This window comes from Ambystoma mexicanum, chromosome 2p (genome assembly GCF_040938575.1).
Source record: "Ambystoma mexicanum isolate Mex_15411 chromosome 2p, UKY_AmexF1_1, whole genome shotgun sequence".
In the NCBI taxonomy this organism is placed as follows: Eukaryota; Metazoa; Chordata; class Amphibia; order Caudata; family Ambystomatidae; genus Ambystoma; species Ambystoma mexicanum.
The window spans coordinates 353,563,832-353,577,237 of NC_090923.1; the positions used below are offsets into that span (position 1 = coordinate 353,563,832).

General features: G+C 48.6%; 1 protein-coding gene across 14 annotated transcripts in view; it reads left to right on the forward strand.

Moving 5' to 3' along the window:
- Positions 1-13,406, forward strand: part of MAGI1 (membrane associated guanylate kinase, WW and PDZ domain containing 1) — a 1,848,723-nt gene that overhangs the window by 1,440,055 nt on the left and 395,262 nt on the right. For all 14 annotated transcript variants that reach the window (XM_069643697.1, XM_069643699.1, XM_069643701.1 and 11 more), the window contains exon 5: positions 102-309. In XM_069643697.1, the coding sequence (XP_069499798.1) occupies positions 102-309 (208 nt within the window). The remainder of the gene's footprint in view (positions 1-101; positions 310-13,406) is intronic.

Sequence of the window (13,406 nt, forward strand, 5' to 3'; positions counted from 1 at the left end):
CTGTGACATTTGGCGGTGTTGCCTTCACAGGAAATGATTTTTATTAAGATGTCTTGAAATAAATTGTAATTGACCTTTGTGTTTTTATCCTTGTATCACAGCGGACTCTAGTGAACCGGACGAGCACACCACATACAGCACACCAGAGCCATCTACAACGCTGAATAGACTCATCCCTTCTATCCCCACCACGGAAGCATCTCAGACATTACCGCAATACCTGCCTCCTTCTGAAGAGGAGAACTTTGGCCCTCTGCCGGACAACTGGGAGATGGCCTATACAGAGAATGGAGAAGTCTATTTCATAGAGTAAGGCAAAGTTTGTATGTTCTTAAAAGATATACTATTGTATGAATGCAACAAACATTTATTACTGGAGAGCTCAGCCTCAGATGTTTCAGGCATTGTATGAATGGATTTCCCATTGCAGACACCTATGTCAGTGCTGCCTCAAGAGGTGTTCACTGTTATCTTTTTCTCTGTCCCCTCTCCTGATCGCTGGACTCCCATGTCATCTCCATGCTCTCTCCCTCCTCACACTCTTCCATTAACGGTGGCACCAAGTGGGAAGTCCTCTTGGCGGGCTTTGCATCCTCTTGTTGCTTCGTTAATGTCTATCGCAACGGCACCATCCTGGTTCAGGGCCACAACCCAACCTCCTAATCTTTGATCGCATCCTGCCTTTTGTCATTAACTTCCTTCCCTCCCCTGCATCTCCCCCTTCTATTTTCTTTCCCCACCTCAGAAAACCTTCAGAACGACTGACCACCTCCACCTGGCGACTCTTAACGCCCGTTCAGCCAACACACTTCTCTGACATATGTCTTCTTCTTGAAGACATTGATCTCAACATTCTCGCGCTTACCGAGACGTGGTTCAATGCCAGCTCCATCAGTGCCTTTGACTCCCTCCTCGCTCTTGGATTCAAGATCGTCTCCAAGCCTCGACCTCACTGCACTGGCGGGGGTGGGGGTTGCCTTAATTTCCCTGAGTGGGTGCCTGCCTCCACCTTACATACCCAGACCTATTCCTCTTTTGAAAGCCTGGTCTGCAAGTTGATCACCTCTCCCATCTCCACCCTGACCATTGCTACCCTCTTCCGTCCTCCAGGCACCGTCTCCCTGTTCCTCTCTGACTGGGATGACTTCTTCTCTTCTTTGCTTCCACTTCTAACCTTCTCCTCTGGCCAGCTGCCTGCTCCAAAGGCAATACAGACTTGTCAGCCGTGCAGACAAGAGTCCATATTTAGGCACTGGTCTCCGGCGCGTCCAATGACTCGGCTCAACTTTTCAAAATGTGCAAGGAACTAGCCAACCCCTCTGCAGTCTCCTCTTTCTCCTTCACAGGCCCTCTGCAATGCATTGGCCTCACACTTTGACACCAAAACACAGGACATTCTGACCTTCCTTTCTACAATCCCCCACATCCCATCCCACACCCCTCCCCCAGACCCCTCCTTCCTTCCATCTTTCTCCACCGTCACCCCAGAGGAAGTCACCAGAGTTGTTTGCTCCATGAAGGTCTCTTCTAAACAGGTTTCCCCTTGCTCATCCAGGACCATCAAGGATAACATTTGCTCTCTTGCCCCTGCTCTCGCTGAGTTCTGCAATCACTATTTTACCACAGGATCTTTACCCACTCCCCTAAAGCACTTCCTTGTGCGCCCTCTCCTGAAAAAAAGCTTCCTCTGCCCCTACCTGCCCGGCCAGCTATCGCCCTATTTCAATCACCACCTTCCTTGGGAAGCTTCTCAAGAAGCTGGCCTTGCCCCAACTAACTTTCACACTTAACTTGTTTGTGGACTCCTTGACAATCAGTCTGGATTCTGAGCATCCAGAGGCACGGAAACTGCCCTTCTGATCACCCGTGAAGAACTGCTTGCCTCTGTTAACTCCAACTCTCCAGCGGTCCTTATCCTTCCTGATCTCTCCTCCGCATGTGACACTGTTTACCATCCCATCCTCATACAAAGGCTCCACGATACGCTTGGTATCTTGGACCGGGCACTGGACTGGCTGTCCTCTTTCCTCACTAACAGCTCTTCCCAAGTCACCCTAGGCCCATTCTCCCCTCCTACTTCCATCTCCACCTGTGGTGTCCTCCAGGGTTCTATTCTCTCCCCCTGGCTCTTTAACATCTACCTTGCTCTCATTGCATAACTCATCTCCTCCACCTTCCAGTGTTACGCAGACGAGACACAGCTCTTCTTCAGACTTCCTGCTCACTCTCTTGCACCCTCCATCTTCCCGGACTGCCTTCCTGCCATCCAGTCCTGGTGCGCCTCCAACGATCTCTGCCTCAACGCCTGTAAAACAGAGATCCTTCCCATTGGGACCCCTGCTCCCTTTTTTCTTCCCTTCATTCACTCTGGCCTTCCTCCTTGGGTTCTCCCCCTGCTCCTTCAACTATAGCCAGAAACCTCTCTCCTTCCTCCCTCACACTAAGGATATTGCCAAGAAGTCCAACTACCAGCTCTTCCTTCTCAAAGGAATTCTACCTTTTCTCACTTTCCCGCAGAGGCTCAATGTGACCGAAGCCCTAGTTCTCTCTAGACTTGACTACTGCAATAGCCTTCTCCTGAATCTTTCTTCCTGCACTTTGCGACCCCTTCAGCTTATCCAGCAGCGAGACTTATCCTTGGCCTTAAGCCCAGGGACCTCAGGGACCTCATCTCTCCTGCTCTAAAAAGTCTTCACTGGCTCCCAGTTGCTGCACAGATTAAATTCAAATCCCTCTGCATCATCCACAAGGCTGCCTGAGCCTGGGGACCACACTATCTTCAACTCTCTCACTAGACCACTTCGCTCCTCTGGCACCAACTCTGTGTGTGTAAAGCATTTTGCTAAAAAGAGGGCAGGGGGTCGCTCACTTTTCTCTGCGGGCTCCCTCCTTTGGAATAGCCTCCCCCTTCCCCTGTGCCTTCAGCAGGACCTTCTCAAATTCCGGAAGCTCTTTAAGACTTTCCTCTTTTCCTCCTCCTTCCCACCTTCTCTCTCTGCTAGTTGCACAGTTGATGAATTGGTGTCCTTGGCCCTTATGCATCTTCGGGGCCTGGACCTCCCTCCCCAATTACTCCCAGCTCTTGTCTAGCCACAGCACTTTGCATCTGCACACCCTCCGCTCTGGAGACTCGCACTTACACCTCTTGCGTCTCTGGCCGTGTAGCACTCAACTTTCCTAGCACTTCCTCCATGGGTCTCCCACGAGCTCCGACTCCCCAGCAATTTCCCCCTCTTCCCTCTTCCTTTCTGCACGTGCACATTCTGAATACTCACAAGGCATAGTAGGTTTGTCCCTCTTCCTGTTCCCCTCAGTTCTTAATATTGTGTTGTAATGTACCCTCCCTCCTTGCCCTGTGGGCGCTTTGAAACAGTATATTCTTATTGTTGAAGCCTAACAAGCAAACGATAAATAAATTATAGAATTTGGCTACACTAACATGATGCTTTGTAGGCAGAAAACCACATTTCACAGGTAATACACCATATACAAATAAAGTATAACAATGTTTTTTTAGAGTATGTGGTGCTCTATTGTGTTCACCCACTCCTGCTCCAAGCATCAAGTCAGGTTGCACCTTCCACTGTTCACCCTCTTGAGGGCACGTGACTGCTTTCGTCTGGTTGCTTTAATAGGCAGGCCTCCAAAATTAAACTGAATTCTAGCAGTGAGCAACTTGCAACTGAGCTAGTTTGCCAGTGGATACCCCTTTTCGCTGCTAGTTGACTTTCTCCAGAGGATGTTCCCAGGTTTAGGTTTTTGGCCGCATAGATGATCTAGCCATCCAAGTAGGCCAATGCTTTACTTGTGTCCTGTCTGTTTAGATGAGGTTTGTAAATATGTAGTGTGTGAAACGTTCATACCAGGAGGAGGCCAACGTCATTCTTGTATTTATTTGATTGAATGTATAAAGCACACAAAGCGGCCCTGGGCCATCGTGGCATTCAAGCCGGGAGGGAACACGTGTCTCCGTCATAGTCTTCTCTGCTAACAGTTAAAATAAACGACCAGTAGGCGTAATTTGGAAATGGCCAATTTAACACAGTAAACCTCCTGCTAAGCAGCCCGGTTCTAGATGGCCATTAGGATTTATTTGGTAGCAGTCTTTGGGTTGGTCGCCAGATCTCTCTTATGCTTTTGGGGACGTGGAAGAAGCAATCCTAGTTGCCCATATAGCACTGCATCGTGATTCCTGAAGGAACACCCGAGGGATCGTGCGAAGGCCCAGGGCACGTGCCCGCCTGGGGACGCCTGTGCCTGCTTGCATTCCAGTGCAGCGTCTAAGCCTGTGTCAGGTGGGCCAAGCCCATCCCATTCTCATTTTAATATTTCTATTCTGGTAGTTGTGTTTTTTCCCTGATCAATGCAGGAGCTCGAGTCCTGGCATGCAAAGAATAAATAAGTACTGAATTGCCTGCGCCCACCTGCTATGGGTGTAGTTTGGTGCTGACAGTTCTCTAGCAGTAAGACACTCCTCCCGTATGTAAGTGTGCCCCTCAAACCTAGCGCAGATGAGGGAAGAGCGATTAATTCCTCTCACAGCCAGCAAACTATTCACGTGTGCAGCTCAGGCGCTGCCCGGCGAAGCAAGACGCTCAACAAATCCTGGAACATCTTTTTTTTTTTTTTTTTTCCTACTCGGTATAAGATATTTGTGCAGGGGAAGCATTCATATTTCTGTGAGCGGCTAGGGAATCTTCTGTTGGGGAACGGCGCCCTCTAGCGGCAGCTCATGGGAAATGCAGGGCAGACCGTGCAACTTGATAATTTACCAAGCCTGCAAATATATAAATAGAGAGAATTTCCTCTGCAGTACATTTGACCAGTCTTTTTGAACTGGTTAAGATGTGTTATCTAGCTTTCTACAGTAGGTCAGATCTCTCTACCTGTTCCCGATTCTTAATGCGGACACTACATATTCTCTGGCTGATTACCAGCCATTCGCACCCGTTGCTAGGAACCAGGTGCACAAAACTATTAGAGCTATTGGAAATACAGACTACGGGATTGAAACCGGTCGTGTTTAAATAATAAAACGGGGAAGAAGGGATGGCGCACGGGGTCGCCCCAGCAACGCAATCGTTTGCCACCGGGTTTAGTTTAGGTGCAAACAATGCAATATTGCGATTTGCTGGTTAGGAAGTCATGTCAATAAATCCATTCTTAAACAAAAGAATCGCAGTGCACTTGCTCAGAACGTATTTTGTTTGCATAAGACCACAAGGCTTGAATCGTCGCATCTACCACTACTGCTAGGCGAGGTGCAAGTCTCCTCCCCTCCTCCCCTCCTCCTTTCTGTGCCTCGGCCTTTACAACAGCCTTTGCCCTCGTCGTGAGCCTTTGCACCCGTCGTGAGCCTTTGCACCCGTACCCGCTTCCTGGTCCTCAGCACCAGGCCCCAAACTCGTTCCTCTGCAGCCTATCCACCGATTGGCTGGTGCGCACGGGTCAGCTGACCTATTACCTCCACCTCTTAAGGAGCATACCCAGTGCAGCAAGCTAAGAGCTCAGGCATAGGGCACCTCACTGTGCACCCTCATTACCTGCTTGACTATTCACCATGGGTCCACAAGCACCTGCCAAGTCCACAATATAGTGCAACAATCAGGCAGGGAACGTCTCTTGCACTTTAGCACTTTCGTGAATATGCATTTTCATCTCGCTGCCTTCTAAATCTGAATCTAGCTGCGGTATTTTGGATGTAGCTATTGTTTCGTGCTACTACCCTGCATCTTATCCCACAGGGATAGTGCCCTAGGCCTGTATTTTGAATCTAGCTACTATTTTGTGCCACTGCTCTGCATCGTTTCCACAGGGATACTGTTGCAGGCTTGCTTTTACTTCCACAGGAGTTAGGCGCTGTGCTGTCTCTCACCTCACATTGCTGCCTATCCTCCTCCCTGCGCCCACCTACACACCCAAAGTTGGAGGGGCACTCTGGCACACCAGAAACCTCTCCACACCCTCATCCTGATTCCAACGCTACTTACCTCCTCTCCCTCCCTAACGTGCCCCCCACCCACCCCATGGGAGCACACACCCCTCAAACCTCCCGGCCTTCCCAGACCAATCCACCCACACACTCCACCCAGGCCTCCCAGCAGAGTCTCCCAGGCATCCTGATTCTTACTCCTATACAGACCCCCGGGCTACAACAGAAATGTTGCTGTAAACCTCTGACTCTTTAGCTGCCATCCTGGTTGCCAGGGGAGTTGCTAAGTCTGGAAAAGACCCGGGGCTAAGCTGATGTCCGGACTGGGGGCTAGCTAGTCTTTTGGCTGTAGCTCCTGAGATTCTATCCGGGGCTAAGATCAGGGGCTATAGCCCCTTAGCCCCCCCCCTAGCAACGCCCCTGCTGGTTACGCACCCTCTCTCCCACCATGCAAGGGGACTTCATTATATAGTTCAACATCCCTCAAAACCCAATGACATGACCCAGCTTGGACAACTTGGAATCACGTCATCTGACACAACTAGTATCTGGCCCCACACACACAGCAGGCCACACCTTTGTTGCAATTTTCAGCTCTTCTGTACTGATCTTCACGCTCCCACCTCAGCCACTAATCTAGATGGACCATGCAACCATCTTCTTCACCCCCTTGACACTCCATCCGCCCAACTACTCCAGGACTCTCCTCCCTCTCCATTCTATGGAACAAGGTCAAAGTAACCTCTGAGCCGATTCCATGCTCTGCGAACCTCTTAACCCTCTCACCTCTATCGGACCCTTCTCCAACAGACAAGGCACCTCCCTCAGATGGTTCATCCCAGCTCTCAAACCTCTCAAAACCTGAAACCACTCCTTGAACCCAGATGGTGTGGAGGACCCTTCACCACAGACCAAAACATCTTAAGCACAGCAGATCAAAGCATACTGGGCAGAAATTTGCAAACGCCAAAACATCCCTTTTACAGGCACAGAATTGCCAATGCCCCCAACACCTACAGGGAACTCCACAAGATCTCAGAATTCAGGGTCCCCTTTTGCACCTCCCCCTCCTTAACCCACACGTAAGCTCTGTGACTCTTACCACTTCCATAACCTGGAAATAAACCTCAACATTGGCTCTAAAACCGTTTCGCTCCCGCCCCACTCCCTTTCACCCACGTCCGCAGGCCTGCCAGCCGCCCGCCCACTGTTCCTTTCCTTCTCGCCTATCTCCCACCCTGAATTTCTAAAGATGCCAGCTAGAAGCCATACCTCTGGATCTTCTGGAGATCCATGCACCCCTTCTCTTCTAAAAGAAATTCTCTGCTCTGCTCTACTTGCGCTGGCTGCATCGCAAGATCGATCATGAATACATCATAACCTCCGGCACTTACCAGTAGATTTCAAGACATCCCACATCACATCCCGGCTCAAAAAACCCACTATTGACCCCCTTCTCCCAAACTACTATAGACCTATCTCCAACAACCGTTTCACAGCCAAATTAATTGATCGAACAGCCTGCACCCATCTATGCCTTTTCACAGAAACTAACCTCCTCCTCGACCCTACCCGGCTTCAGACCCCTACTAGGAACTGAATTGTGCCTAGTCTCCATCTGTGATTATCTCAAAATAACCTCAGACTCTGAAGGTTGTGCCGCACTAATCTTTCTTAACCTCTCGGCAGTCTTCGACACCATTGGCCACCTCGCTCTCAAGGACAGATTCTACTCCCTTGGCATTGGGGGATGCAGCATTGAAGTGGATCTCCCTCTTCTCAAGCAGATCCCAAATAATATGAATGCCTCCCTTCTCCTTGACTCCGCGCCCTGTCACCAACAGAGTACCACAGGGCACCTCTCACCCTGCTTTTTAACCTCTACCTGATCCGCCCCCCGCTCCCCACTATCATCCTTTCACAAGGCCTGTTTTTCTACAGGTACGCAGATGACATCCAAATCATCTTCACAATCCCTAAGAACCCCTCCCAACACCTCCCCTGACCTACCTTCTTGCCTCACATAAATCAACTGCTGGATGGCAGCTAACCACCTCATTCTCAACCCTGGATAATCTGAAATCCTAATCTGTGGGAAGACCGCTCTCTACCCCCAACCAACTCCTTGCCTTGGCTGCCTTCCCTAGGCCCTCCCCCACTACCTACAACACAGTAAAAAACCACCTTGAATGCATCATGGACACAGATCTGACACATCACATCAACTTAGTGTCAAACTTCTCCTTCCTACAACTACGCATCCTTCGATGCATCTTCCCTTATCTGACTTTCCCTCACAGAGTGGCTGGAATCCCAGCCATCCTCCTCCTCCGCCTAAACTATGCTAACTGGGCGCTCCAGCATCTCGCCTTGGAAAGCTCCAGCGGATCCAAGACACTGCGGCAAGGCTCCTTCTTGCCCTAGACCCAAGAGAATACATCACGCTGCACACTCTGTGTCCTTTACTGGCTACTGATGGTGCGTTGGTCCACCTTCAAGGCTACATGCATCACCCACCGAGCTCTTCACAACACTGGCCCAGAATATCTACAATACAAGTTCGCCCCCTAAAGGCCCAACAGAAACCTTGTCATCCCCTTCACCAAATCAACCAGAATAAGGAAATCCTCCTTCTCAGTCCAAGCACCCACCATTTGGAACTCTATCCCTTTTAGCATCTGCTGCATTGAGGACCAACTCACCTTGCGGAATGCACTCCAGACCTGTCTCTTCCCTTCTGCATCCTGACAGACCTAGTTCACCTCATGGGTGAACTAGCACCCCCAGACAGGTAGGTGGGGGTTTCGATGAATCACGTGAGAAGACAAAGCAGCACAGAGTATGTGCGGGAAGGATGCCAGTAAAACCGCATGGTATGCATTCACACATCGCAGCCACACTTCAGCCATGACTCCCGTGTATGTTGCGCATTCCATCTCAATGGAAGATAGCCGTTTCCCTCTTGGGACACAGCCCCCGCCCGCATAATGCAATAACCCACTACTAGAATTCAGCTTAGTCCCACGGAAGGAATGTTGTATAGCTGTGCACATAGAAAGGCTCCTTGACTCGCATACTCTCCAGACAGCCCATTGTTGCAGCCTTCCACTAGCCAGATCTCTATGGGTGGCTAGCTGGGACTTGGCCACCCCCTACCTACCTATCCTTTGTACTGGCTAAAATGCACACCGGCAATCTAAAATCTTATCAGTTCTCATTCCTTGGACTTCGGTCCTCCAAAGGCATTCGCCCACAGCGTTTCGAGGCCATACCAATGGCACTAGGTGCTATAAAAATGCCATATAACTCCCCACCCTACCTGAGTCTTGGTGATCTGCTCCCCATTCCCCCCCCCCCTGCTTCTGATTGTCCTTCCTACCCTGTTGGCTCTTCGCTCTTTTTGTTTTCTCTGCTTCCCTCACTGTTTTCTGTCCCCTATGATTGTAAAGCGCTCTGTTGCTTCCCGAAGCTAAGTCTGCACTCAATAAATACCCAAATAATAACATAATCCCTCATAATTCCAGTGTTTGCTGTTGTGATCACAGGCAACAGTAAGCACAGCATACATGCTTTTCATCGCTCTGACCACAAATCTTTATGAATGGATTTGGGTGTTTGTTCTTACAAAACAGAGTTCTTGTAGGTCAGGATGGCCAAATGACCCCACGTCACTGCTGCATTGCATTTCGAGTTCTAGGCTTTCGTTTAAGAAACAAATGCATTCTGGGTGTTGGAGGCTTCCTCAGATGTTGAGTACTTTAGAATTGCACAGCGGTTACTGTCAGTAAATGCAGCGCCCAAGCCTAGAAAGGCCTCCTATTTGCCAGCCCTCCAGCGTCTATCTGCCTGGTTGTGCACATCTGAGTGGTAATCTCTACTGGCACACTTGGTCCACCGTGACCTTGTCACAACCAAGCCTGGACTCTGGCGACAGTTATTGCCATGTTTACCACCCCTGCATTCTGAAGAATCCTTGTGCTACATCTGTGCACAGTATCTACCAGAATCACGTGTTGCTTCTTCCCAATATCATTCCATTGTTTCTTATTGTGCATGTTCCAGTCTAGTTGCATTGTGTCATCGCCTGCTCCTTTTGCATGACTTTTCTGCATTACTTCTGGTTTCTCATGCAGTGCCAACCTCTTGGCTCGTCCTGTTCGGTGTACCTAATGGCCTCTCCAAGAAGGTCGTTGAAGCTCCCCGTTTTCAGGCCTGGGCTTGTGCACTATGCCTTGGTGTTCTCTCAAACGTTCCCTGAGGGTGAGGGGAAAGGGGGCGGGGGCACTTCATGTAGCTCCATCTCAGAGATTCAAAATAAAAATGTCCTCGAATTATCTAGGAGTGCATATATTTAGGGGGAAAGGACTAACCTGTATCAAATGTTGTTCTTCTCACTTCAGTTTAGAAACCTTTTGGAAATCAGACCTAAAATGCCTTGTGGGGGGAGGGGAGGATTGCCAAAACCCCACTGGCACAAGCAAAGAGAAATATTGCTGTCCCACTGTATAGTAATTTCTATTAGAACATTTTGAATAATCAACAAAAGGCAAATCTCCATTGAAGTGCTTAATATGGGAATGTTTACTATAAACCTGGATTGGAGATATCCCAAAAACCTGAGTGGATATTGCAATATGGTGTATGAAATAAACCAGTCACTTTTTCCTAAAAAAACGTCCATCTTGCAACATTGGTAACCTGCCCCACAGCAAAGCTTTTGTGGGGGGCGTTGATTGCAATCGCCCATCAGTTTCTCAACCACCCCGTGAATGGGCCCCTTAAAGAATCGTGATACCCCTTTTCAACCAATCATACTGTCCTTCTTGGGGGAGTTCACTTACAAAGTAGCATTCCTAACAGCAGTCACGTCCATCAGGAGGATAAATGCGATATAGGCACTCTGTAACAAAACCATTAGTCACTATTCACAAACGCAGTGCTCTTGCATGCATCCATGTTTTCCATTTCAATGAATCTGAAAATTCCATGCCAAGCAATACATTGAATAGCCCCCTCTAGCAGTTTTCAGGGCCATTTATGTTCTACTTTAAGAGGACAAAAGACATCTGGTAGAGAGGGTGATTCAATGACAAAAGCCACCATCGCTAGATGCATTGTGTGTGTTCAACTCTGTTACACACTGGCACATAACATCTCTTCCATTCACCCCATAGCCCCGTTCCACAGGCAGTAGAGGTGCAACTTTAGCATTCGTGGTTCATGTACTATTAAAGGAAATTTGTTAGGCTGCAACTTGAGTTACACTTTCATGCAACATTGTATAGATGCACAAAGCAAGAGCAGATCCGCAAGTGGGACTAGCGGTCTTAAAGCAATTTTTTTAAATTGTAATCATAGTTCACCTGTCGCCACCTTCTGGTGCTGCTTGCTAATCGGTGCAAAGCATGTGCACCTTCTTGTATCTGCTTATAATCTTATGCGCCCAGTCTGCCTCTCCTCTGGAAAGCAACGCAACAGTGTCAAATCAGCAGCATTCTCTCAGCACAAACATTTCACGTCCGAAAAACAATCTGAAGGCATCTACACGTGAAGGAGTATGGCTCATTGTACACATAGGATAGAGATAGTGTGAAAGGAACTCCCCTGTCAATGCTCTTGTTTCGAATTAGGACTTATATGTACTTCTCTGAGCCAACCACTAGATTGCAGCTGTGAGGGGTCAGAAATGAGAGGCAGACACAAAGTTGTACGTTTCTCAACATTTGCCATGTTTATTAAAAATAAAGGGGTTTGGATAAAGGCCTATTTGTCCCTCCTCTAATATGAATGTCCCTGCCTAGCAAACTAAAACTAAAGGAAGCCGACCTGGTGTCCAAAATATTTCTGACCCTCACACCAACATATGAAACCAAAGTGTGTAAGAAAAATGTATGTTTTCAGTGCAACAAAAATGTACTGCAGTTCAAAATAACTCCACTAAAGGTTGACCTCCCTTATCCTGGAGCAATTCAGGAAGACCTTTGAAAAAGATCTGTTCCAACAATAGTCTACTCCGTTCAAGATAAATTCTTTCATCCCACACGTCTTTCAAATTGGCAAAGCAACTGTCACTTCCGTAGAACACTGGTTCTAAAACCGAAGCAACGTTTTCTTTCACGACGACTTTCCTTTCAAGATGCCAAGTGATAACTCCACAGAATGTAGCAACGGTCTTTCTTGTAGCATACTTTTATCAGAATGGCAAAGTCATTTTCTCTTGTTGTACAATAGTACATCAGAATAATAAAGCAAATTGTTTCCACCACACTCTTTATAACACCAAGATGATTATCCCATAAACAACGGCTCCTCCCATGGTTTACTCGCCTGCCAGGAATGCTCTCCTTCACATAGCATGTGCTTTCCCAGTTCACTCTTCTGCCAGGAATGGTTTCACCTTATACAACTGTTACTCTCCTGGTTTACTCACCTGCCAGGAATGATTTCTACAACAGTTTATGTTCCCTTGATTGTGGCAATGGAGTTTCAGGTTTCCCCAAACTGACATTTTATGTGTGGAGAATTGTACCCCTTTAGCCCTTCTGCCCAACGTGGTAAGGTATTGGTATATTTGTTGTAATATATTTGGCCGAATGGTAAATTTGACCGAATTTGGCCTGTTCCATTCGACCGAATATATTCGAACAAATTGGCTAATACATACCGAACATGTGGAGCAGTGGTTGCGGGGGTGTCAAAGCAACTGCGGTCCCCATGTTCAGTGTGTATTGGCCTTGGGAGGGTTGCGGGGGTGTCCCCGCTCCTCGATATTGGAGGCAGGGGATGGAAAAAGGAAAAGGGACCCTGCGGCGTCGGATCCTACCCGTGTTGAGGGACAGATCTGATGCCGCAGGGTTGAAGCGGACCAGGCGGCGAGCGAGCAGTTAAGTAGGGAAAGGGGGGTGGAGGGATGTGGATAGTGCTGTTTGATCACTTGAGAATTGATCGCATGAGGGCTGTTATTTTTCATATGATCAAACACCTCTAAACCCTTGGTAGGTGTTCAAGTTGTTTCCCCAAGTATCTTTTAGCCTTCCCACTTGTCTCAGATTCCCAAATCCTCTCTGTTGACTCATCGAAAGTCTGGCTGTAACAGAACACTTATCGGGCTGAGTGCCCCAGTTGCCTAAAGTCTCTTGTGGATCTCTCGACGGCCTCTCACGTTACCGCCAATGGAACATCTGTTCCCCCAGACCGCTTCTCATTACGTCTAGCAGCCGCTACCTTCCACCAGAGTCTCTCTCCAGTTTACAATTCCGCCAGGCGGATGCCTGTGAGCGTCTCCCTCCACCAGTGCGGCTCGCTCCAGAAGGTCTGTTTCCAAGTGCATCTCCCGCTCTGCGTCTTCCTTGCCTTTCTGCTCCTGCTTCTCCCACCAGGCTGTGACCACCTCCTCTCCTGCCACACACCCGTGCACAAGGTGCACCATTTTTGAATCCCTGCACAGTTGATCCTCATTAGAACTAGACTGCAC